This window comes from Nicotiana attenuata, chromosome 4 (assembly GCF_001879085.1).
Source record: "Nicotiana attenuata strain UT chromosome 4, NIATTr2, whole genome shotgun sequence".
In the NCBI taxonomy this organism is placed as follows: Eukaryota; Viridiplantae; Streptophyta; class Magnoliopsida; order Solanales; family Solanaceae; genus Nicotiana; species Nicotiana attenuata.
The window spans coordinates 6425330-6452675 of NC_031992.1; the positions used below are offsets into that span (position 1 = coordinate 6425330).

General features: G+C 38.2%; 1 protein-coding gene and 1 long non-coding RNA gene across 2 annotated transcripts; one reads left to right on the top strand and one right to left on the bottom strand.

Annotated features, from left to right (window-relative positions):
• LOC109224900 lies at window positions 18727-23832 on the top strand. The gene is made up of 6 exons (XM_019389468.1): window positions 18727-19007; window positions 19785-19846; window positions 19931-22180; window positions 22319-22415; window positions 22887-22964; window positions 23052-23832. Exons 1-6 carry the CDS (start codon window positions 18899-18901, stop codon window positions 23675-23677), a joined length of 3222 nt encoding a protein of 1073 aa, XP_019245013.1. The 5' UTR covers window positions 18727-18898; the 3' UTR covers window positions 23678-23832.
• LOC109224901 lies at window positions 22029-24069 on the bottom strand. The gene is made up of 3 exons (XR_002067776.1): window positions 23986-24069; window positions 23037-23138; window positions 22029-22110 (listed from the first exon to the last, which is right to left on the bottom strand). It is a non-coding gene; the product is annotated as an uncharacterized LOC109224901 (long non-coding RNA).

The following is a 27346-nucleotide window of genomic DNA, read 5'->3' on the forward strand; positions in this document are numbered from 1 at the left end:
AACTCCCTCAAGTCGGGGTGTTACTCATTGCATTAGCGCACGGGCTATCATCTCCTTACTACCCAATTACTATCTTTAAGTTGTTACCTAAGCGTTCTAGTAGTTTCTAACTCGTTCCTTATGCGTGCACTACCCGTCCCTTACCTATGGCCCTGGAGGTATTAGGACCTCTATCTGGGATGGTTCTAGACCAACCTATGCTACTTAAAAAATGTGAAATCTAGGCGACAAAACATATAGGACTTTCAGATAAAGAACAAGTATGGGCTCACATTGACCTTCACACTTAGGCAACAAAAGCACACAATTGAATCGGCAAATTTTGTTAACTTTGGAATCCTATAGGCAGGATATCTATGTGAGAAAACAAAGTGCAGAGACAACTTTGCTAAGGCGAGCATTAAGACCTATTTGTTTGCCTACTGATTTTATTCAGCGTGAATCTGGGAACCTCAGGCAGTAATGTGTCACAATTATAAACCCAGAATCATTATTAAGTCCTACAGATACGTTGCCTAAGTGATTGACAATAACGATTGAATTCAGAATCGATCAACAGGATCCTATAGGCATGATTTCTACAGCTTATTAGTTACAGACCTATAGACATGGTTTCTAAGTGTAGCACTAATTTTAACTCATAAAGATAGATTTTTATTTCCTATAGGCATGCTTTCTAATTACTGAATTGACTTAAACCTTATAGGCATGATATCTATTGATGGATCGATAGGCATGATCTCTAGGTTTGAACGGATTTAAATCCTATAGGCATGATATCTATTAATTGTGTACGGGCAAAAATTAAACAGGTCAGGGAGGACAATTAACAAAATCCTATAGGCATGCTTGCTGATGCACATTTGTTGAAACATGTATAGATCCTATGAACAGGATTTCTAATGCACGGAATTGAACGAAAATCCTATAAGTAGGATCCCTAGTATGCAAATGTAGAGTACATAATCAACATGATCATGAAAGTCCTATAGGCAGGATTTCTAAACACAGTATAATATTCACATAATTCAATCAGCATAATTGAATCCTATAGGCAGGATTTCTACCCAGTTTTAACGAAAGATATAAGAAGAACTCCCCAGCTTTACTAAATATCCCCAAATCTGTTATTACATAGTTATTACAGACCAGAATAGCCAAATGAATTATATAATGGTATCAGTTACACTATAGGGAGCCTTAATAGGCCCAAATAAACCTGGGAATCAGGCCTTCCACATAACAGCTTTGAAGCATAGCAATGATTCATCCACAGCACATTAGAACCAGGCTTCCAGTGTGTCAAAATTCCCAAGGGCCTCAGGGACCCCGGGCAATGCTCACACCAGAACCACACATTTAGAAAGGGTTCATGAGAGATTGGAAAACCAGCCCCCAGTGTGTCAGAGTTCAAAGGAGTCTCAAGGACCCTAGGCAGTGCTCACACTGGGGTGGTTGAGAACCTAAAGGACTAAGAGTATGTAAGAGAGGGAGGGGTAGGTTTTTAAAAATAGTTGAATTTCAGAAGAAAAAAGATTCAGAACATTGAGTTGCAGGCAGAACTGTACCAAGGGAACACATAGAATTCATGCTTAAACACATAGTTCAAATAAGTTGAAGTCTAGTTAAGCTAAATACTCATGCTAGTACTTAAAACAATCATGGCTTAATCACAGAAGCAATTAGGCAGCAACATTTGAATTTAAACAAACATGACATATGAGTTAAGCAACAAGCTAACTGATTACATATCCCTAGTGTGCAAAGTTCAGAACAAGTATAGAATTAACAAGCAGTGCATGAGACAACTAAACCTTAGGCTAAACTATGAAATGGATTCATATTATTCAGAACAAATTAGTCCTAAGTTAACAATGCTGCTAGATGAGATCACATAATCATATAAAGGACAAAGTCATGCTAGGAATTGAAACAGACTAGTCAAGCAAAGCATAGAGAATGGAATTGCAAAGGTTAGGGCATACCAGTTAAGTAAGAAAGCAAGTAAGTATACCACGGCAATGAGGTTCCAGAATAATTTTGGCCTTGGCTTTCAGCCGGCCAAAATCAAGAGACACTTAGCCCAGAAATCAGAACAAGAGAGCAAGAGAGCTTAAGTTTTAGTAGTGAGAATAGGAGAGTTCGAGTCTTGTTTTTTAAAGGGAAAAAGGGAAGGGTTTAAATAGCACTGAATTAGAGCACACAAATAAGGTAATAAGTCAATCATACATAAATAAGGAATTAAAATAATTCCATAATAAATTTAAGTCGGCTTCAATCAATTAACAGAACATAATAACATAAAATCAGGCAAGTATTACTTAGATTAGGGAAAATATTATACAGAATCAATCAGTATTCAAGTACCAGATCAAATAAGGTAAGGAAATAATAAGAACAGGTAAATCGAACAAGATAAGGAAATATCAATACCATACAAGAAAGGAAAGACTGGAATCCCAGTAAAGATTTCAAAAACCCTAAATTTTGGGTAAATAAAATTAGTGAGCAATCAACGCCAGAGTTAAGGACAAATAGACAGAAACATTAAGAGAAATAATTAAATAATCGAAACCCTAGAAAAATAGGCAGGAATACAAAGACATATAGACGAAAATAATTAGGGTAAGTGAAATCAGTCAGAAGTAATAAAGGAACTATAATAGATACACAGAGATGAAACAACAGATTTGGTTCGTTTTTTGAAAATCAAAGCCCTAATTTTAGGATAAATAAAATCGGTAAGAAATAGTAAAGAAATTATAAACACAGGGGTAGATATACTGGAACATTAAAGGAAAAATACAAAGAATAAAAAATTATTTTAGATCTGGAAGGATCTTGAACCCTAGTTTTAAGGGTAAGTAGAAGATTCGACCGAAAATAGACAGATCCGACGAGTAACAAGGTAAAAAATAACATTAAAGCTACCCAAAATGAACCAGAATCTGGTTTGAACCAGAGATCCAAAATCTTGACTGAAAGATACGAAAAATATTCGTTCTTCACAGAGGTTAGGATGAACACAGACGGCAATAACCAAAATATAAGAGATTTTAAACCAGATCTGGTTCGAATCTCTCGAGATCAACTTACCATTTGAGGTAAACCAGTTTAAGTAACATCAAAGACGGATAATAGGTAAAGAAATAAGGCCGAATAAGGCAAGGAATCAAGAAATGATTCCATTTCTGGCTGGATTTGAAGGAGAAATGCTGACGACGGATTAGGGTTTGAGAGGGTGAGAGGTGAGGACGAGAGGATTCAATGACAGCGGGTGGGAGAAAATGAATTAGGGTTAGGGGTGTAGGTTAAGTTAAAAAGGGCGGATGTAGTGTGGATCATTGATCTTTGAGATTAACGGTCCTGATTTAAGGGGTTTCTGGGTCGGGTGGTTTAATTTGGGCTGATAGGTTTTGGGCTGGGTAGGTCCGAAATTAATTAGAAAAAAGGGCTAGATTTTAACTACCCAATTAATAAAATAATTTATAAAAAATAATTAATAATTAATAAAAATATCATTTGTGCATGAAAATGATTTAAAACAATTACTTAACATTGTAAAATATAGAAAGTTATTTATGTATAGATAATAATTATGCATATATATGGGCTATTATTGCAAAATATGCAATTCTAGCCTTAAAAATACAAATGTAATTATAAAAAATGCAATTAAAATATTTAAACACTATATGGGCATAAATGATGAATTTAGATGATTAAATCATCATAAAAATAGTATGAGGGTTAATTATTGGATATTTGTATGATAAAAATGCTGAAATAAACTGATTTAAAGCCTTTTAAATTATAAAAAAAATTATAAAAACACTTGTGCATGTTTGTATATCTAATAATAATGCATGTGCACTATTTTGAAAATATATATGCATATTTAAAAATATATGAGGGAAAAATTGGGTATCAACAAGGGCCCTTCAATCAACAGCAATAATATAGTTGAACAAATAGAGAAAATACTACGGCAAATCTATATTAACGTAACAAGAAAATTATCCTCCAACAGGTTCCATCAAAACTCTAGATTAGGATTTTAGCTACTCATACTCATAATAACAATATCCAAAGTATTTTGCATAATTAAAATACAAAGTAAAGATGAAAGAATGTAGAATCAATGATTCTAACTCTCAACGGTTGTTCCACGAGCTATCCTTGCCTCCGGTTGCAAAAGTCCTTCAAAGTGGCGTTTTGGGTCTATTTATATGTGTAGAAAAAGACCTAAACGTGTAGGTCAAGTCCTAGTCAAACCAGGATACGAAATAAGTCTTCAAAACTCATAATGTACACGCCTAGACCTAGCGGCGCCAGGCTTAACGCATGGTGGACCTCGCCCCAGGCCTGGCGTCGCCAGGCATAACGCTTGGTTAAACTTGCCTCTGCCTTGTCTCGCCAGGTCTCTCGCTGGCTACAAGCCTGGCGTCGCGAGGTTCCCTTATTCAACTGCTCCCGCACACGCTTTCGACTTGTAAGTATCCTTTTTTTCTCTACTTTCATCTCCAATTCACCTACACATAAAATGGACCCTATTACGCGCAAATAAAGTGTAATTTATCATTAAAGCGTATTAAATGCAAGGTGAATAATGTGCTAAACCATGAATTATAGCCACACATCAATACCCCATACTTAAACATTACTCGTTCTTGAGCAATAAAACTACACTTATAGACACAACCTATTAAGCAATTCCCTTAACTCGTTATACCAAGAATCTTTAACATAGTCTAAGCACCAAGGTGTAACATCCTCGCCTCAGGATTTGACTCACAAATACCATGCCTTATTCACAATTCACTTACTTACTCTAACATGGAAGTCGACGACATTACCTTTCCTTTATGAATCACGTGCCCCCACTCAATCAAAGAGCTTAGTTCCACACACAATGAATTTTAAGAACATAGGAACTCAAGATAGACAAAATTCACTCGCTCTCAGAAATAACCTTCATATGTCACAAATGATGCACCATAGGCTTGCCCGTAGTGTAATACTCGACTATTCGAGTTCATTCAGTCTAAGATCAAGTAGGACTTGCATTGGTTGTAATGTAGGCTGCAGGCCGGGTAGGATACATTTGGATATGAGTGACTACACCTTCCTTAAGCACTTTAATACATATACTTTAACATTAAAGCCCATACTTATGTCAAACCAAAACTCCACCTTAACTTCACTCTATTTTACCCCTTACTTCTTTAGGCACCAGTATATCACTAGCCACCACCATCAAGAATTATTTTTCATATAATACGGCTATTAAATTTTTTTCTTTCTTTTTTTTTTTTTTTCTTTTTCTTTCTTTTCGTTCAATCCAAGTGGCTTTTATTGACATATCTTTTTTAAAACAGTGCACCTTTCTCCTTATCTCAATCGTTCCACTCAAAAGCCAACCCACCACCCCACACTTTAATTTTTTCGTAATTCATCACAATTCAAATTCTCATGGGAGGTGACAATGTTCAAATATATGGTCGATTCAAACAAAGGGGTACGACTTGTAATGTGGCTAGCAAAGAAACATGATTATAGGCTCAAAGGGGTTAACTACGATACATCACATTTAGGTGGGTACTCTATATATATCTGGCTTAACAAAGAAACGCCTATATCACTTCTCAGACTGAACAAGACTAGTATTTCGCTTTGCCGACACACGGGGCAAGTTCTAGACATCAAATGCAATACACAGAATACATACAAACCTCACACAGACATGGCACATAACTCATCCAGGATTGATTTTTATCACGACACTCCAGTCAAAACAGTTAAGCAAATTTAAGAATCTACGATTTAAGGTACTTATACTAGAGTCAAAAACTGAGCCTAAGCGTCATAACCAGAGTATAAACTATTCTCAAGGCATCACAAAGCTAAGAGATATTGCTGCGATTAAATGCATAGTCCCGTGGTTTCTACTCCTAAAAATTAAAACTAACTACACACGGTTCAACTAAAAACCCTTGGAAAAGAACAGCGGCCTAAAGAAAAACCAAGGGGGAATTACTACAGTACCTAAAAAAAATCTTTTTAGTATTTTTCTTTAGACTTACTTCCCTCAAGAAAACTGTCTAGGAGATCCATCATCGGGAAGAGTCCAAATTTTTTCTTTTCTTTTTTATTTATTTATATTTTCTGACTAAAAACAAATAACAAGAAAAACAAAAAATGAAAACAAATTCTTAAAACAAATACTAAAACAATTAGTTAATGACAACAACACTTACTAAAACAATAAAAACAACTAATAACTACTAATTTCTACAAGTTCCCACCCTACACTTAGATCATGCATTGTCCTCAGTGCATGCACAAATTGACAAAACAAGAAAAAGGAGTAGGGTGCAAGGAAACTCCCTGATCAAGCTGCATCCTCATCCTCTGACGCTCTCCACTCTTCATCATGTTCTTCCTCCTCAGCATCATCATCGTCCTCATCATCTGACTGCTCTGGCTCGGCCTCAGACTGCTCAGGTGTGTTGATATCCTCATCATCGGGGAGTCTGTATCCATCACCTAACCCAACCAGCTGCTGGACATGAGCATTGAGCGAGTACCGCTGCTCCAATAAATTCCTCTCCTCAGATGTGGCCGGTCGACCCCTTATCCTCAGCTGCAAATCCATCATCTCATAGAGATGGGCCATAAAACTATCATCATGAGCATTGCACTCACCACCTGTCAATGATGGCATAGTAGTCTCTTCTTTCAGTCGGAGACTAGTGATATCCGTTTGTTGGAGGGGCTGATCGATGGTGTTGTCCAACTTGGGCTCCTCCTCAACCTCCTAGTGTCTTAAGAACTGAGTCAAAAAATTGGCAAATGGCATTCAATCGACTTTCTTACTCGCTCTGACTGATGACATCTGGTAGCGGATCAGATGACCCACATTCACCCTTTGACTCGTCATGAGGAAGTAGAGTACACAGGTCCTCTCACGGCTAATGAGCGTGTCATGATTGCACGGTAGGAGTCGTGCATTTATCAGATTATGCCACACTTGAACCTCCGCCTTCATCTTCTTCTTGGGAAATCTCTTGTGCCGATTTGTAATCTTATTCTGGACCCATGCTACCGTAGAGTCGACTCCACAGAGCGTGTGTCTCAGCTCTCTATATGTTGGCCGACGAATGAATTGGTCAAACGTCCACGAATCGACACCAGTTGTTCAGTATCTTGTGGATCAAACCCTGCGTAGAATTCTCGGACTAGATTGAGATTAATGTCCCTGTGTTCTTGAATACATAGTTCAACCCCAAATCCTGGATGCCCCTCCAAATTGCCTGATACTTTGCTTTCAGGCTACGTTCCTGGATAGCTGCTTCCGGGTGTACATGTTTAGGCCTATAGCGCCTGTATCAATCCTTAGTATGCGGGGGTATGCTGTTGATGCCAAACTCCCATAGGCCTTGGGGTTGTGGACGCATGGCTGCTACCGCTGCCACAACTTGTGCTCCACCAAAACTAGAGGTAGCTTCTCCCCCTTTTCTCTTCTTTGGGGGAGGTGCGGAGGTCGCCTTTGCTTTAGCTGGAACAATGGAAGTAGCCTTTCCTTTTCCTGTGTCTTTTCTCAGAGGCATCTTCCTTCCTACACAAGTAATCAATAATCATCTAAAATTGTATTACACATTACACACATAGTCTTGCCCAACTTTTCGAGGTTACTCAGACTTCACCTCATATTTTCTTAATATGAGAATCAAACAACAACACATAGGTTTCCCTTGAGCCACCCCACACTTAAGATTTGAACGTGGTGCACGACTACACAACACTAGTCTATTAATCCCAAAGACTCGGGCTCCAATGGGGACAAGGAATGCCATTGAGGCATTATAGTAAACACTTAGCATGCAACAAGTGCCATGGGAGTGCTTCTAGGGATGAGGGATTGCCTCACCCTCCCAAATCGGCTTGGGAGTTCAGTACTACCACATGTTCATACAATTGCAACGCCATTCCTATGGGGTTCATGGGGTTGGGACATACAAACACAATACTACAATGAAGAACAACCACCAAGTTTTGTGTAATTTCATACCTTTACCCAACTGGAAATTGCAATGGCAAGATATAAGAATCATACCTTAGAAGCTTTTGAGAGGAAGGATCTGCCTGACAATTCGCTGGTGAGTGTGAACGAACTATCAGGACTTAACTTGACTTCAATGGAATAGGAGAGACAACAATAGCAGTGTGCTGGTGGGGGAAATTTTGTGCAGTGCGTTCGGTTGTGAGGCGTGCGCGGGAGCAGTGTGAGTTTGGGGTTTTTCTTTGGAGTTTTATGTGTGTTTGGTTTAAGTTTTTTTTATTTGTTTATATGTTGGGTATTTAAGTGGGGGTCCAAGAAGGGGGGGGGGGATTAAAAGAAATAAGGGAAAGAAAATTAGAAAAAAAAACAACTGAAGAACATACTTACCCGGCGATGCCAGGCCTGGTACCTGGCCTTACCCTAGGCGACGCCAGCTCAACGCCTGGTGTACCTGGCTTTACCCCAGGCGATGCCATGCTTATCACCTGGTTTCCTTTGACGTTGAAAACCCTGCTCGACTTTCCCAAAATCACCTGCAAACTTGTTAATACCTAAAAACAAAAAGAAAAATTCTAACTATACTAAAAATCAACTACGAATTGGGCTGCCTCCCAACGAGCGCCTTAGTTAACGTCGTGGCACGACGAATACAACAGTCCAATGGGTTGCCTCCCATGAAGCGCCTGATTTTACGTCATGGCACGATGCAGGTAAGCATTTTTAAGGCACGCTCAACATCGGTGGCTCGAGCAAATGAGTCACCGATACTACTTTCGCATCATCCATGCCCAAATAATATTTTAACAGGTGCCCATTGACTTTGAATGTGCGAGAGTCATTTTCCGCAGCAATATCTATGGCACCAATGGGGTGAATCTCTACCATACGAAATGGTCCTGACCATCTTGACTTTAATTTGCCCAGAAATAACCTCAATCTTGAATTGTATAGCAATACCCTATCTGCGGGTTTAAAACTCCGCTCAAGAATATTTTTGTCATGTATCATCTTCATTCTCTCCTTGTATAATCTTGTGCTCTCAAAAGCGTGGTATTGAAACTCATCAAGCTCGTGCAACTCTGTGACTCTACTTGTACCCGCAGCTTCTATATCGAGATCCAGCTGCCTCAATGCCCACAAAGCTCTATGCTCCAACTCCACTGATAAGTGACACGCCTTTCCAAACACCAATTTGTACGACGACATGCCAATCAGAGTTTTGAAAGCGGTGCGATAGGCCCAGAGTTCATTATCTAGCTTTCTCGCCCAATCCGTTCTTGTAGCATTTACAGTCTTTGTCAAAACGCTCTTTATCTCTCTGTTCAAAACTTCCACTTGCCCACTCGTTTGTGGATGATATGGGGTGGCAACCTTGTGGCGTACATCATATTTTTCTAACAACTTTGCGAAGGCTCGATTACAGAAGTGAGTGCCTCCGTCACTGATTATTGCCCTTGGAGTGGCAAATCGGGTGAATATATTCTTTCTCAAAAAACCAATTACCCCTTTTGCATCATTTGTAGGGAGCGCTGCAGCCACCACCTATTTGGACACGTAGTCCACAACTACGAGTATGTACTTGTTGCCATATGAGCTGATGAAAGGTCCCATGAAATCGATTCCCCATACATCAAGCACTTCTACCTCCTGAATTGGGTTCATAGGCATTTCTTGTCGGCGGGAAATATATTCCGGGTTCGTTGGCATTCATCACAACCCTTCACCCATAAGTGTGCATCTTTGAACAGTGTCGGCCAGTAGAAGCCCGACTTCAACACTTTTGCCGTTGTTCTTACTCCCCCGAAATGGCCACTATATGGTGATGCATGACATGCCTGCAAAATAGAAGATTGGTCTATCTCGGGGATACATCTTCGGATCATGTTATCAATACAAATCCTGAATAGATAAGGCTCATCCCAATAATACATGCGACAATCACGAAAGAACTTTTTGTTTTGGAGAGAGGAGAGGTCATAAGGAACAATACCGCTCGCCAGGTAGTTTGCAATATCTGCATACCATGGCGCTACCTCAAGACTCGTGGCTAATAGTTGTTCATCCGGGAAAGTCTCCACAATCTCTTCCACTCCAACCTTCTTCTCGGCTCCCTCCAGCCTAGAAAAGTGATCAGCCACTTGGTTCTCCATTCCCTTTCGGTCACGGATTTCCAAGTTGAATTCTTGCAACAGTAGCACCCATCGAATCAGGCGCGACCTTGACTCTTTCTTCTCGATTAAGTAGCTGAGAGCAGCATGGTCAGTATAAATAATTACCTTCGAGCCTATCAGGTATGACCTGAATTTGTCAAATGCGAACACCACTGCTAGCATGTCATTCTCGATCATTGTGTAATTTAGTTGGGCAACACTCAGAGTTCTACTTGCATAGTATATTGGATGCATGACTTTGTCTTTTCGCTGCCCAAGTACTGCTCCCACAGCATAGTCGCTCGCATCATACATCAGCTCAAATGGTTGCTCCCAGTCAGGTGCAACTATGATAGGTGATTTACCGGCCTCTTCTTCAATTCCTCAAAAGCTACCCCGCAGTCATCAGAAAACACAAAAGGGTGATCTTTTTCAAGCAATTTACACACGGGGTTAGCAATTTTGGAAAAATCTTTTATAAATCTCCTATAGAAACCGGCGTGTCCGAGGAAACTTCTTATTGCTTCGATGGAAGTGGGTCGTGGAAGCTTTTCGATCACATCAACCTTTGCACGATCTACCTCAATGCCTTTACTAGACACTAGGTGCCCCAGGACTACCTTCCTGTACCATGAAATGGCACCTTTCTCAATTGACTACCAGATTAGTCTCGACACATCTTTTCAATACTCTTCTCAAGTTCATAAGGCAATCATTGAATGAGTTCCCTACTACTGAGAAGTCATCTATGAAGACCTCCATTATTTTCTCTACCATATCTGTAAAGATGGCCATCATGCACCTTTGGAATGTGGCAGGTGCGTTGCATGGGCCAAACGACATTCTCCGAAAGGCATAGATGCCATAAGGGCAGGTGAACGATGTTTTCTCTCTATCCTCCGGGGCAATAAAGATCTAATTATACCCCGAGTATCCATCCTGAAAGCAGAAGTGGGACCTCCCTACCAATCTATCTAGCAACTGATCGATGAATGGCAATGGGAAATGGTCTTTCCTGGTAGCTTTGTTTAACTTTCTGTAATCTATACATATTCGTCAACCTGTGACTGTTCATGTTGAGATCAACTCGTTATTCTCATTTTGCACTACAGTCATACCGCCCTTCTTTGGCACACACTGAACTGGGCTGACCCAGTTATTGTCAGAGATGGGGAAGATGATTCCCGCATCTAACCACTTTATCACTTCTTTCTTCACCACTTCTTTCATGTTGGGGTTCAACTTTCTTTGATGTTCTCTAGAAGGTTTGTGGAAATCTTATGCATACAAAATGTCGTGCTGATACCCTTAATATCTACAATGGTCCAACCAATTGCAGTCTTGCACTCCAACAATACCTGCAAAAGCTGTTCTGCCTGCACATCTAACAAACTAGATGAGATAATAACAGGTAAAGTTGAGTTAGGTCCCAAGAAAGCATACCTGAGATGAGGTGGTAGTGGCTTCAGTTCCAACTTTGGTGGCTCTTCTAGCGATGGCTTAGCTGGGGGAGTTTTCCTTTCTTCTAAGTGCAAAGGTTCAAATTCGAGCTCCCTTTTCCCAAACTCTTGGCCTTCAAGAGCCAGTACCCCTCTGCTAAGTCCTCTCCATTTGCTTCATCTAAGTTGATGAGACAGGCTGCTAGAGGTTCTTTAGCGTTCAAGGTCTCATCTTATTCCTCCAAAATCACATCCACATCATCTATTAGAGAGCAGTTAGCAAATTCACTTGGTCGCCGCATAGATTTCTGCACGTTGAATGTTATTTCTTCATCATTTAGTCTCATTTTGAGCTCTCCAGTTTCACAGTCAATTAAAGCTCTTCCAGTGGCCAAGAATGGTCTTCCCAAAATTATGGGAATCTCCTCGTCAACCCGACAGTCAAGAATGACAAAATCTGCTGGGAATACAAACTTTCCTACCTGTACTAATACATCATCAAGGATACCAGATGGCCTCTTCACTGTCTGGTCAGCCAGTTGTAGTAACATAGACGTGATCTAGCTCTTCTAATGCCTAACCTTTTGTAGATAGCCAGGGGCATCAAGTTTATGCTTGCCCCCAAATCACAAAGTGCCTTAGCAAACGCATAGTTGCCTATTATGCATGGGATTGTAAAACTCCCTAGGTCAGACAACTTCTCAGCTATGGGTCTCGTCACAACAACACTACATGTCTGAGTCAGTGTAACCGTTGCCAAGTCTTGAAAGTCGAATTTACGAGACATCAAGTCCTTCATCATTTTTGCATAACCAGGCATTTCCTTTAAGGCGTCAATCAATGAAATGTTCACCTGAATTTGATTCAACATCTCCAAGAATTTCTTATACTGCTCATCTTTCTAATACTTGGCCAATCTCTATGGGAATGGTACTGGAGGTCGCTTCTTCCCTGTGATTTGGGTTTTATCTTGCTCAAACACTACTTATACTGTCATTTTTTGTGCTACCTCAGTCTCCTTCGCAACCTCTTTTTCTTTGTTGGTGTTCTCTTGTGCATGTTGTACCGTCACCTCAGTTAACCCTGTTGAATCATCTATCTCAATGGGTACTGGCACAAGTATTGCAGTAGGTCGGCTTTCACGAGCAATTTCTTGCTCCAGATATAGGTCTCTACCATTCTGTAGACTCACTGCCATAAGCTGTTTCGGGCCTGCTCTTTCGGATTGATTTGTGTGTCTGCAGGCAACGTCCCTTGGGGACGATTATTTAGAGCCATCGAAATTTGTCCTAACTGAATCTCAATACCCTTTATCGCTGATTCATGTAAGTCTACTCTCTCAGTTATTTTTCCAGTGGACCCAATCAGTTGTTGCATCATTCCCTTAAGTTCAGCAAACCCATCATCTTGTCTCACAATCCGGTGTTGTTGATAAGCCTGCTGCTGATTTTGCTGGTTGTAACCCTGTTGCCTTTGGTAAGGCACCACTTGACCCTGTGGTCGCATAGCTCCAGGATTGTTGCTATTATTGTACTGCTGCTGTGCTGGTCTATTATTGATTCTGTTGTCCCCAATTCTGATCACCTTGCCTCTGTCCCCCATAGTTGGACACATAGTTCATATCTTTCTGATATTGCTGGTTGTCACCTTCCGCACTCCATGAGCAAACATATGGTTGGTTAATGCATGGTGTACATAAGCCCCCATTAGTTGCGTTAACTATGTGTAACTGTTGCTTCTGTCCTGATTCATCTATCTTTTTGGTGAGGATACTCATTTGCGTCATTAGAGTGGCCATATTTTCAGCTATGGAGTTGTTTGGATCCAAAGCCACTAAATGAACTTCAGAAGTGATTGTAGAGTCTTTGGTTATCCATCCTGAGTTTTGTGCCATCTTGTGAAGTAGAATCTTGCTTTCTCTGAATATTTTGCTCAGAAATGCTCCACCTGCTGAAGCATCAACATTGGCCTTTAAGCTGTCTGCCAATCCCATGTAAAACCTCTTCCCCAACATCTACTCCGGAATGCCATGATGTGGACACTTAACCAGCATACCCTTGAACCTCTCCCACGTTTCTTGTAATGTTTCTGTTGGTTTCTGCCTGAAGCTCAATATCTCGTCAATTTGTTTAGCAGTCTTATTGGGTGGGTAGAACTTGTTCACAAATTGCTTGACTAATTCCTCCCAAGTAGTGATGGAGTTTATGGGGAGTGAATTAAGCCAAGTCTGAGCCTCTCCCGTCACCGAGAATGGAAACAACAATAGCTTTATTGCTTTCGGTGTCACATTAGGTTGCCTTTGCGTGACACATATCGACAGGAAATTCTTCAGATGCTGCTGAGGATCTTCAATGTATGACCCTGAGAACAATCCCTTGTTCTGCAAGAAATGTAGCATGTTTTTTGTGATTTGAAATGATTCTGCTTGTATCTGAGGGACTGCAATTGCGGTTGCCAGGTTGTCGGCAGTAGGTTGTGCCCAATCGCACAATGCTGCTTCTGGCACAAGAGGCACCACACCCTAATTGTTCCGGTCATTCCCATTATTTATGTTGTTTACTTCGTCTCCCATGTCTGGTTCGATTTGTTCTGTTGAGTTCTGTTGTTGTTTCCCTTCTTGTTTGCACGATTCAGTGCCTTGAAAACTTTCTCAGGATCTGATAATTCTTCGAACAATTCACTAGTTCTTGAGGAGTTTCTAGGCATGCACCTGTAACACCCAAGACTACAAACGTTAGAATTTCAATGTATTTAGTTTAAATTGAAGAAAATTGACTACATTAAGAATTCTAGCACTTCTTTTAGATGCAATTATAACACCGTTAATTCCCCGGCAACGGCGATCACGCCCAACTACGCCTTATAAAAAGGACTAAGCGGTCGTTGCAAATATATTTCGGTTAATAAGTCCGGAGTCGAATCCCACAGGAAATTAACCTATTAAACACAGCTACTAGACTCACACAAATTCACGTAATCAATCTTCAGAAATATTTAAGTAACAAATTGGATGTCTAATCACTAAATATTACGTAATGAAAATGCAATAAATAATAACTAACTACGAACGGGTTGTGGACAAGAATTGGAATGATCTAAGGTTATGATTTTTCCTATTGTCGGAATCCTTTCCTCTACGTCTTCTATAAATTTATCTAAGTCTTCTCTACCGATCATGAGCACTCTGACTGTCGTAACTCTCTCCCGAGTAATTACCATAATATACTAGACATATTCTCCCGAATTACGGTAGCTGGCCTTAAGTACAGCTCACTCAGATCACACTAAGGTTTCGTTATCCCTAATCCCACCTTTAAACCCTTCGTATTGATTCCTCATATACGTTAGGAGTGATGTTGTTCAACAACTACCTAAATATGCACTCTCTCCTGAGTAATGCACACTAAATAGGCCCGGTCGATTGAGGGCCCTTCAATCAACAACAATAATAATATAGTTGAACAAATAGAGAAAATACTACGGCAAATCTATATTAACGTAACAAGAATCATCCTCCAATAGGTTCCATCAAAATCCTAGATTAGGAATTTAGCTACTCATACTCATAGTAACAATATTCAAAGTATTTTGCATAATTAAAATACAGAGTAAAGATGAAAGGATGTAGAAATCAATGATTCTAACTCCCAATGTTTGTTCCACGAGCTATTCTTGCCTCCGGTTGCAAAAGTCCTTCAAAGTGGCATTTTTAGATCTATTTATATGTGTAGGAAAAGACCTAAACGTGTAGGCCAAGTCCTAGTCAAACCAGGAGACGAATTAAGTCTTCAAAACTCGGAATGTACACGCCTAGACCTGGCGGCGCCAGGCTTAACACCTGGTGGACCTCGCCCCAGGCCTGGCGTCGCTAGGCATAACGCCCGGTTAAGCTTGCCTCTGCCTTGCCTCGCCAGGCCTCTCGCCAGCGACAAGCCTGGCATCGCCAGGTATATCGCCAGCTACAAGCCTGGCGTCGCTAGGTTCCCTTATTCAACTACTCCCGCGCACGCTTTCGACTTGTAAGTATCATTTTTTCTCTACTTTCATCTCCAATTTACCTACACATAAAATGGACCCTATTACGCGCAAACAAAGTATAATTTATCATTAAAGCGTATAAAATGCAAGGCGAATAATGTGCTAAACCATAAATTATAGTCACACATCAGTTATCATATTTGTTTTTTTTTATGTAAGTTTGTTTCATCAGAAGTGAACTTAAAATTTGTTCATCGTGCATTCAATTAAACTTATTATTTTTATTTTTTAACTCGAACTAGTATACACAAGAGAATAGATTATTTATAATACTTTAAAGATACACATGTACTATAAGATCACACTCATTTTTATCCCAATGGCGACAGATCCTTGACTCGCCCATGCAACACTAATGGTATCTTACATAATTTGTGTAATAACTTAAGTACATCTTGCGTACTTGTTTTATTATTCATCACATATTAAAAACAATGCATTACATACCTTCGTCATATCGCAATTGTTATGTTATAAGCTTTGTATAACTTTGGAATTCTCAAGTACAACAACAACAATAATTTCAATGTAACTTCACAAGTGAAATTTAGGAATGGTAATGTGTGTGCAGATCTTACCCCCTATCTTGTAGGTTGTTTTCGAGAATTCTCAAGTACATGACTAATAAAAACATAGCTCATTCTTTTAGGGACCAAATACCCTCGAGAAGAAATAGGAAAAGCTTTTGCCTCCTATTCAATCTTTGTTAACTCATAAATAGTGAGCACATGCTTCAGATACCCAAACCAAAGCGTGAAGCGTCACAATATACAGTACATCCCTGAAGCGGAAGGCAACACTAACACCGGTGCTGAAGTCAATGCGGTCTTGAGCTTCTGAAAGCTCACCCTTCTAGGTCAATCTAGTCAAAGGTGCTGCAATAGATGAGAAGCCTTCCACAAATCGGCGATAATAACATGCTAACCCCAAGAAGCTCCTGATCTCAGTCGCCGTGGTAGGATGAGACCAACTCTGAACTGCCTCGATCTTCTTAGGATCTACCTTAATACCCTCGCCTGATACAACATGCCCCAAGAATGCTATAGAATCTAGCCAAAACTCACACTTGGAGAACTTAGCATATAGCTTTTGTTCCCGCAAGGTCTGAAGCACCACTCTCAAATGCTGCTCGTGCTCCTCCATGCTACGTGCGTATATCAAAATGTCATCAATGAAGACAATGACAAACGAATCAATATATGGCCTGAACACCCGGTTCATCAAATCCATAAACGCCGTAGAGGCGTTAGTCAAACCGAAGGACATCACAAGAAACTCATAATGGCCATATCTAGTCCGGAAAGCCGTCTTCGGAATATCCGAATCCCGAATCTTCAATTGATAGTACCTCGATCTCTAGATCTGAATACTAAATAACTTCAGTTGATTGATTTTATGCATTTTGAATATTGATAAATCTCTATTTAAAATCTAATTTATATAGAATTCGAATAAATTATCAATAAATAGTATATCCATAAATATTTTAGACAGCATATAAATTTACTTGGTAATATATATATTGATTCTTAAATGAAGTATACTTTAAAAGCTAGTGGAGCAGCTAACTATGATGACAAGAATTAGGTGGTGTCAGGTGGTGGCTGTGGTTTGTATAGAGGAAGTTGGCAATGGTGATTGTGCTGATTGAGCACGGACTCGACCCGTAGACCTTCTCCGTAAAATATATCAAACTTATTATTATTAAAATGATATGAACTGTTTCAAAAATCCAACATGCATTTTTTATTTGCATTGGGCTTCTTCATTAACTGATATAAATAGCTGTCAGTAAAGGTGATAGTTGTGCGACGAAAACTAGTGATAGAGGTAGTTGGTGATAGTGCTAGTGAAAGAACTACTAAATAAATTGAGAGAGAAAAAAAATATTTAGGTTCATAAACCTTCTAAAAAGGAACATACATTCAGGGGCGGATGCAGCAAGCGAGTGCCGGGTTCAACTGAATTCAGTACTTTCAACACGGAGCATAATAAATTTATATGTAAAAATCTATTAAAATTACGAAAAATAGTAGATATGAACCCATAACTTTAAATATACTATGGGTTCAATGCTAAAGACATTAAAGATTGAACCCATAGTGTTTAAATCCTAGATCCGCCTCTGATACATTAACTGTTAAATGCAATTTTATCATCTCTCACTTGAATATTTGTATTTAAATCATCTCCCATCCCAGCATAACTCAAGTAGCTTTAGTAAAAGGTAGCCAACCCATACCCCAAATGAAAGCTGCAAATTCTCCAACATTTCAGCTGTTGAAAAGCACAAAAAGAGCCAGATTATTCTTCTAGCTAATGTAACATGCCAAAATCATGTTACGCCCATGCTAGAGACCACCTTTAAGCTAACGAAAGCAGATAATAGAACGAAAAGCGGAAAAAAAACTTACTCACATCCATTATTTACACCAGATTATAGTAGTTTATCAACAATGAATTGATGTGAGAATACATACTAATTAACTATGGTTAGTGATATATATATATATATATATATATATATATATATATATATATATCGATTTGGATTTTGGTGTAAAAATTTAGCGTGAGTAATTTTTTAAATTTTTTTTAAATTCTCCTGAGAGGTAAATGTGACCAGGAGGTCACGCGTTCGAGCCGTGGAAACAGCCTTTTGCAGAAATGCAGAGTAAAACTACGTACAATAGACCGTTGTGGTCCGACCGTTTGCCGGACCCCGCGCATATCGGGAGTTTAGTACATCGGGCTGCCCTCTCCAGAAAGGAGATTGTTCATTGTTCATAAAGAAATCTTTTGTCTGAAGCTATTTGGTGCCCATACAATACATTGCCTGGATTAGAATGAAAGCTAAGCAACCACAGTGTTTTTGATAGAGAAAAACAGTGAGTGAGAGAGCTAACTTTCACGTCAATCTTCTCAAGTGGTGTGTGATTAACAATTTTTTTTTTCAACCTCAAATATTATTGCTTTTTTCCCAACTTTCCACCTTACCCAACGCTGAAAAAGCCTTCTCACCAAAATGACATAACAACTTCACATTACATTCCTATACCTTACCAATCTACTAGAGAAATTGACCCGCAACACAATCTAACAATATTCTTCTTTTTACATTTATTTGCTTTTATTGATTTTGCAGTTCACTTATGGAGGTTTAGTCCAAAAACTCTGTTCCACATTCAGAGTGAAGTAAGACAGCAAAAATGTCAACTAAGTCGGATTTCGCGCAGAAGTTGCTGCATGATCTTAGGCTTCGTAAAGAAAGGGTGGCTGCTGCTCAAAATTCAAGCTATTCACATTCCATGTCCAGAGGTAAATAAATCAAAAGCTAATACATGATCTTCTCTATATTATATCTTAAAATTTTAACAATTGAATTATGCATGGGGATAAATACATAGTTCAAAGACAGTGTTCAGATCAGAGAGCTACAAATAGAGTTTTTTTGCAATGTTGCAATATATAACAAACAAATTGCTAATTTATCAAATGATTATACATACATCATTGAACTTCTGGTTTTATTTTCTTTTCTTTTTTCAAAAACTGATTCGTTGACGCTATTTCATGATTTGCACACTCTTTTGCCTGTTGATACGAATTTAATAGTTATTACTTTCAAGAACTAGAAGCACAAGATGCAAGAGTAAATTAAGAGAAGCACATAACTTATACTATAAAAGTTTAGAGAAAACATACTTTGAGTATATGTACAATTCACCAAAATATTGTTTACCATCAATCAGGAATTCATTTGTTTCCACATGGGTGAAATATATCTATCTGCAGGTTTCACATAGTAAGATATTAGAAGTTCCACATAGTCACAGGGGCGGAGCTAGAGTGCCGGGAGCGGGTTCGGCCGAACCCATTAGTTTTGGTTCAAACCTTATATTTTTCTTAAATATCCTATTGAATATGTAAAAATTATTAATTTACAACCCAGTAACTTAAAACGATTAGAGTCCCGAACCTCGAACTCATGAACTTGAAATCGTGGTTCCAACTCTCCTCAACTGTAAAGTTTGCAAAAGCATATGTTACAGATGATAGTGTCAAACTAAACTAGCGATATGTCTGAACTGACAGATGGTCATGCTAATCCGGGACAAATTTACAAAGGATCTCGACAAACAAAAACTCTAGAATCCGTAAGTTCACTTGACAATATCAGGACACCTTGAGAATTTCTTGTAACAACAAGTTCTATTCAGCTTACATGTTACAATTTGCAGGTTAATTCAAAAGTAGGGAACTTAGGTAGTAGGTCTAGCACCAGCAACCGATCATTTCGGATTGAAGAATCTTCAGGACAGATTGTTCCCTATGCTACTGGAAGAGTACAAAACTCTGAGAAAGTGGGAGATCTTTCAATGGCACTCGCCTTTGCTATTGAAAATGGAGGAAAGTTTACTAAGATGGATTCTTCAAGTAGAAATCCTGTGCTAACATTTCTCCATCAATTTGGTCAGAGATCAATGGACATAAGTAAGATGGAAAGGAGAACCAGCATCGATAAGTATCAAGCTCCGAATAGTCAGTTCCCTTCCGTCTCACATGTTCATATCAATGAAGTATCTAAAGGGATACAAAAACTAAACCAGATTCTAAGAGCTTGTTCTAATGGCCTTAATTTTGATAAGAATTCAGTTGAAGTTGGGACGGAACTGTTGAAAGGAGCAATGGATTTGGAAGAGTCCCTGAGAATGCTTGTGAACCTACAGGAAGCTTCGGATCATATGATCAAGCCACAAAGCAAAAGCCGGATTACATTGCTCGATGAGGATGAGGAAGGCGACAACAGCATTGTCAAGATAGGCGATCAGAAGCAAGTAGAGCGGCCAAGATTTTCATTTGATAAGCCCTCTAAAAACTCATATATCACCAAAGAGACAACAAAAAATGACATCAAACAGCGGCTTATGGCCCTAACATACCCCGATGAAACTCCTAAACTGCACGAAAAGCAACCTCTCGGCCCTAAGAAATTGGTGGCCCATATAAGGTCAGCTAGTTGTGCCCCGGACTTCAAAAATCTGGACCAGAAGAACCAGTCAAGTGGAACGAAAGCTGGATCAGAGAAAGGGAGAATTTCAAATGTCATTGCGAAACTAATGGGACTGGATGAACTCCCAGCAAAAGAAGATAACAAGGCATCGAGGAAAGGGTCGGATTCCAAAAAGAAGCAAGAGCCAGTTTTGAAGAAAACTGCAGGTCCTATTGGCACTCCGGACGCTGAGAATAGATCATCTCTCAGTGTTGACAAAAACATGATACAAAGAAGTAACATGCTACCAGTTCAGGAGGCAAAATTCGCGCTTAAAGCTGAATATGTCCGTGCATCTCCAAGCAGGAGCAATGACATGGTTTCTTCTGGTAGAGTTAAACAACAGGAGGAGCGGAGTATAGCGGTTAACAAAGATACAGGTTCGTTGTCCTCGGGCTTGCCAATGACAAACAACATGATGGATAAGCAACAAAGTAAAAACATCCAAGTAAATCAAGTACCAGGAGATCAAGTTAACTTCCAGCAGAAACAGAAAGAACAAAATCAGACAAGTGTTAAGGAGAAAATCACAAAAACAGTTGAAATCAAGGAGCCTATCCTGAAGAGTGACTCACAGCCAAAAATGCCACAAACATCGAGGGTGCCTCCAATCGATATTGTGTTACAAGAACTTACTGATTGCAAAGTGGATAAAATTTGGGCAGAAAAGAAAGAGACAGACAGATATCTTAAAAAATCTGAAGGACAAGATGAGAAGCATCAGGCAGGTAAGAAGGAGAAATTGCTCTCAAATAAAACTGTGCAGGCAAGAAAACACAAAGCAAATCAAGTGGAAACCATAACTTTACCAAAACCAAGGAATCGTTCAGCAAGTTTAAAGAAGAAGCAGTCTTCTATGAACCAAGCCACACTCGGTACAAAAAATTCTACAAAGTCCAAAAATGGAACACCTTCAAAAGATTTTTCTTATGGTATAAAGCAAGTTGCTCTTGCCAAGAATCGGAGCTCTTCTACCTCTATAGTGATCATGCAAAGCAGCAAGAACAAAAAGGCCGATCAAAATGCATTGTCAAATGAAGTATCATCTAGAGAAGAGAAGCTAACCATTATCACTCAATCATCTAAGCAAGAGAAGCCAATCAATCTGCTACTTACAGAAAGGAAGGGATGCCATACCGAAATTCATAGAAATGAGACCTCTCCAAAAATAGAGGAGTTGTCCGCAACTTTGCAAGGCATGAAACTGCAGAAAGATGACAAAAGCTGCTACAGTGGAGAAGAACAGTTGACTGAAAGCTTGTCAAGAGAAGCAAATGTGGACAACAGAAGATCCGACGAGCTAGATGTGAGCATGGAGATACTCAATTTGCAAACAGAACTACATAGTGAAACAGAAAACAGTACCTCCTGCAACGCAATTATGGAAAAGGAATGTGACTACCTGATAGGTTCAGAAACTGTGATTTCAAATGAAAATGTAAGTTCATCCGTGAGAAGAAAATTCGATCTAATTTGTGAGCTCGATAAGTTTTTAATGATTCAGAGTAATTTTATGTCTAGAAACTAGTCGAACATGTGCAATATCTTCATAACATGCTTTTTTATATTCCTGCAGCATCAAGATAAAACACTGGAAGTACTTGAAATATCCCTGGACCAGAATCATGGAGAAGATATGCCAAAGATATCAGAAGCTATCGACCAACTTAATGGTATGTCAGACCATGAGTATTTATTTCAATTAGTTTGATTTCAGAAGAAGAGTAGTCAGATATTCTTAGTTTTAACACTTTGGTCGCCTTGAACCAGTATTATCACCTTACAATTACAGATAGCAGTCCTATTATCCCTTTACCCCAATGATTAGTGCTTTTCAAACTCCAACCAACTATAACCAAATATCACCAGCATCAAAACGGATGTTTCTAAGACAAATTATTCTTACTCTTCAACCTTCTTCAAGTTTTGAGGTCTTGCAAAATAAGATAGTACATTAGATGAAAAGCACGAGCCGTGGAAACAACCTCTTGCAAAAATGTAGGGTAAGGCTGCGTAAAATAGACTCTTGTGGTCCGACCCTTCCCCGGACCCGTGCATAGCGGGAGCTTAGTGCACCAGGTTGCTCTTATTAGATGATATATAGCTAAGATACTGTAAGCTGGTTCTCATAGTTAATGTTGCAGGGATTCATCAAGAAGTCTCACAGAACAGTAAGCTTTTCAATGATGAAAAAAATAGAAGTTTTTCTGCCAAATTGACAGGTACTGATATAAAAATCTTATTCCATTCATTTACATGTAAATAAGATAAACATTATAGATGAAGTTCCTCACCCTCTAATATTGCAGAAGGAGGCGGCACAGGAATCTCCAAACTTGTTAGAAACGATCAAGAAACAACTCTCCGGTTAGTGTCACAAGAACCATTGACAGAACCTGAAAAGCACTTCAAGGAGTCAGTAATTAAAAGTCAACAATTCCTAAACACAGCCGAGGCACTCTTCAAGCTCAATATACCGATCAGCATTCTCCATGCCAGCGATCAAAATAACCAAGGGGAAGACGTTAAACTTATGCTAGACTGCGGTTATGAGATAATGAAAAGGAAAGCGAGAAGACAAGAGCTAGCATTACATCCTTATGCAACAATGTCCATCGGATATGTAAAGACAAGGTCTTTGGATGATCTTATCAAGCAACTCTGCAAAGATTTTGACACATTAAAGTTCTATGGTGGCGATGGGAATATGAGCGATGAATGTGATGCAGCGGACTACCTACATAACATGATCGGACAAGATATGCATAACAGAATCCCAGATGTGAACTCCATGTGGGACTTTGGCTGGAGTGAACAAATAATGTTTGCTTTTTTTGAAAAAGATGATGTTATAAAGGATGTGGAGAAGCATTTGCTCAATGGACTCATTGACGAGATTACAATGGATTTATTACGAATAGCCATTTCAGTTTGATTGTTTGATAGAGTAAGAAAGTCATTTTGAGAAAGATTGTTGTTCTTATAATTATTGTGCAGTCTAAGTAGAGTTGAAAGTGTATGAAGCAAGTTTGTAAGTAGTAAATCAAGAGGCAAAGTTTATAAGTAACACATTTTTGGATTTCAAGTCTATGCTGATTCATTTTCAATCATCTTATTTATTTATTTAATCAGCAGCCTTGCTGATACAACTACAGTATTCTAAGATAAAACATAGATAAAAGGGCAGTTATGCGGGATTCGGGGACGGGCTGGACCACAAGGGTCTATTATACGCAGCCTTACCTAGCATTTCTTCAAGAGGCTGCTTTCACAGCTCGAACCCGTGACCTCTTGGTCGGCAGAAACTTTACCAGTTACGCCAAGGCTCTCCTTCAAAGATAAAATATAGATGAAGAAAAACAAAACTTGCATCTTTTCATATTGCTCAAAAAATATCAGAATATCTTGAGCAAAAAGAAAATGAAATCAAACACTCAACATGATATTAGCTTTCACTATTATCAATTTTCCTTGTAACAGACCTCAGGGCTTTGTACATTAGTAAGCTTATCAACAACTACCAATAAGAATATAAGATCTTTACAACTTTCTTCTACTATTTTGCTGCCTTTACTTTCAATTAATCTTGCATTTACCCTGCTAGTGCCCTTTACTGATTGTTGGATCTTAGAATACACAATAACAAATATTTGTCCCGAAAAAAATGAACTTTGGACCTAACTCAACACTCACGCATGCCCGAGACTAGACATTTAGAGTGCGGACAATACAAGATGACCCATGTAAGATAAAGGAGGGTAAACAATGAATTGAACATCTGCAACGTGGACAATATAAGATAATCCATGTAAGTTAGGGGCCCAATATCGGATAAACAATCAATTGGGGTGGCTTGACTCCGATACCATTGTACAAAAAATAAATATTGGACCTAACTCAACCCAAAAGCTGTTAGAACATGCGCAGCTAAAGCAAGCATACAATCCAGGCATCAAATACATGTAAACTAGACAACGCAATAATAACATGATTAGAAGCACTAACCTCTTGAAATAGTTGCACAAATCCTCCAAAAAGCAAGAATCCAGGGCTGCAGTCTTCTGCTATATGCCTGGTAAAACCTTTGGATGATTTTGCTTTTGGGTGGGCAAGAACAATACAACTAAAAGATAAGGTATTAGGTGAAACTAGTCTTCCTTTAATAGACCCGAAATTAAGCCACAATAGGGGCTCAAAAACGTGTAGGATTCTGTCTAACTCAAAAGGATAACTTTTCTCCCAAGCTACTTTTTACCCAATTCTGTTCAGGTTTTACTAGGTATAGCAGGGACCACAGAAATAATAGAAATTATAGTATTAATTCGAAATTAGCATGAATTAATTCTTACAATAATTAATTGCAATTTATTCCACAAAAAAACTGCAATTGAACTCCTCAATATGAATTTCGAGAATTCATTAACACTTATTTTAACTCCCCATGTTAAGATTTCAAATACCAGTTAATTAAATTAAATCACTGAAAATTTAATTCAATTAACTAATTAAATCCTTTATAATTCCGCTTAAACTATTTCATGTGACAGATACAAAATCCACCGGCCGGGTTTTCACATGAAAAACTTATAAGCTTACATAAAGGGGTATCATCAAACTCAAAACCGAGTCATGGATGCTATCAACTAATTATTATTCACAAATGTTATTCGTTATTGTCCAATCTATTAGGCATACACTAACTCTAAATAGAGTCGTACCTTTTGATAAATCAAAACAATAAACAAATTACATTGATCATAATAATTATATCAAGATTAGGATTATAAACTCATTTAATGAATTAGAGAAAATGTTTTATATATTCAGTACAAAAAACATCTTTTCTCTACTTGGTCCGTTCAATATACACTAAGTATACTAGCACAAGAAGTTAGAGTAAAACTACTCCCATAATCAAGACAAATTATACGATAATCTTGTGCTACAATCATCAAGATATTTTGTCCAACAATATCTTTGATTGTGAGCATAGTTTATTAATTATGAGAACCGACAATTTAATCTTCTGTGCATGAGCTAAGAGCCTAAGACTCCATACACTAAATTGTCTACTACATAACTAAAAGGACACACATGTAACAAATGATCTAATTTAAAATAGTACTTTATTGAATTGAATAAATTAAATAAACAATTGTTCCATAAAGAATAAAATATAATACTATGTCTAAACCGCATGGTTAATAGTATATCCCAACAAAAGCTAGTTAGGATCGTCCAAGACCAGTTAAAGAAGCGCATAAATATCAATGTGGAATTCACCGAAAATCATAAGGTAAGGAACAAACTACACGTAAAGTAGCATGGAGGAAAGCACACCAATGCCGATTTTGCAACCGAGGTGCGCAAATATGAAGAAGATTTGCTAATTTGAGAAGATGCAATCAAAGATATGGAGTTTCTTCTCCTGATATGAGCCATGTGGCTTATGAAAGATTTTAAGAGGCTGATTGGCTAAACTTATAAGTTGGTCAAACTAGCTTATATGCACTTTTCTGCTTATCTACGCGTTTGATAAAGTTAAAAGTGCTTATAAGCCAAGTGCTTATAAGTCAAAAATAAGCCAAAAGCATAAGCTGGTTACCCCTAATTTATGAATTTTTAGCTTATAAGCACTTTAAGTTTGACCAAGATTTTTACTATTTTATCCATAAAATATTCCTTTTTAGAATAAAATTCCTACATCGATACTCACTGCCTCAAGTATTTTATCAACCTAACCCCCTCTCCCTTTGCGCCTCTTTAAGTCTGCAATTCTCATTGACTATTTAAGATAAGCAAATTATCTATTCCTTTGCATATTTGTATCTATGTGATTGTGTATTAATTTTTGAACTGTATGTAATAAATGAGGACATATTAAATTTTTGGTGTATTATTTTCTAAGTGTTGTGGTGATGAAGACATTGTTTCTCTTCAAATATTTTGTCCTATTTATGTTTATTTTTTACTGAATTTTTTTTGTCAATTTATTAATTATTATAATTTATGATTATATGATTATTATAAATAAATTATATTATCATAAAAATTATCTTATCTAAGCACAATTGTATTTAAAATAAAATAACAAATAGAATATTTTGTATTTGAATCGATTTGGAATCTAAAATTTTGAAGAAATTATGCCCTTATAAATGTAAACAGTTCTAAGTTTATTTAAGTCATTTTAACAGAAAAAGAGCTTATCACCACTTTTTTATCAAATACTGCATCAATTTTTTATCAATTTCAGACTTGTACACAAACGCGTAACTGCTTATTTATTAAATCAGTTTCAACACTTAAAAGTGCTTTTCAACACCTAATACTTATCAGCTACTTCAAATCAGCTAATCCAAACGGGCTCTAAGTTTTTCTAGTTTATTTCAATATACCAAAAAGAAAAGTATATTATATACAATTCCATTTGTTGGCGCATAAACAATTTCCTATAATCAGTTACACTGACAGAAGAGTTTTCACTTAGAAGAAGAGAGAATATATACATACAACCATCAATTATGCTATGAGATGACACCAATAATGGAATACTGGATGCAACTAGAATTTTCACATAGTTTCATCGTTATAAATGTTATAC

What these genes read in the sequence shown, in the direction of transcription:
- LOC109224900 (XM_019389468.1), top strand. Translation starts at nt 18,899, where the DNA reads ATGTCAACTAAGTCGGATTTCGCGCAGAAGTTGCTGCATGATCTTAGG. An exon ending in AAACAAAAACTCTAGAATCC is followed by an intron (nt 19,847 to 19,930) that starts GTAAGTTCACTT and finishes TACAATTTGCAG; the next exon opens with GTTAATTCAAAAGTAGGGAA. An exon ending in AGCTATCGACCAACTTAATG is followed by an intron (nt 22,416 to 22,886) that starts GTATGTCAGACC and finishes TTAATGTTGCAG; the next exon opens with GGATTCATCAAGAAGTCTCA.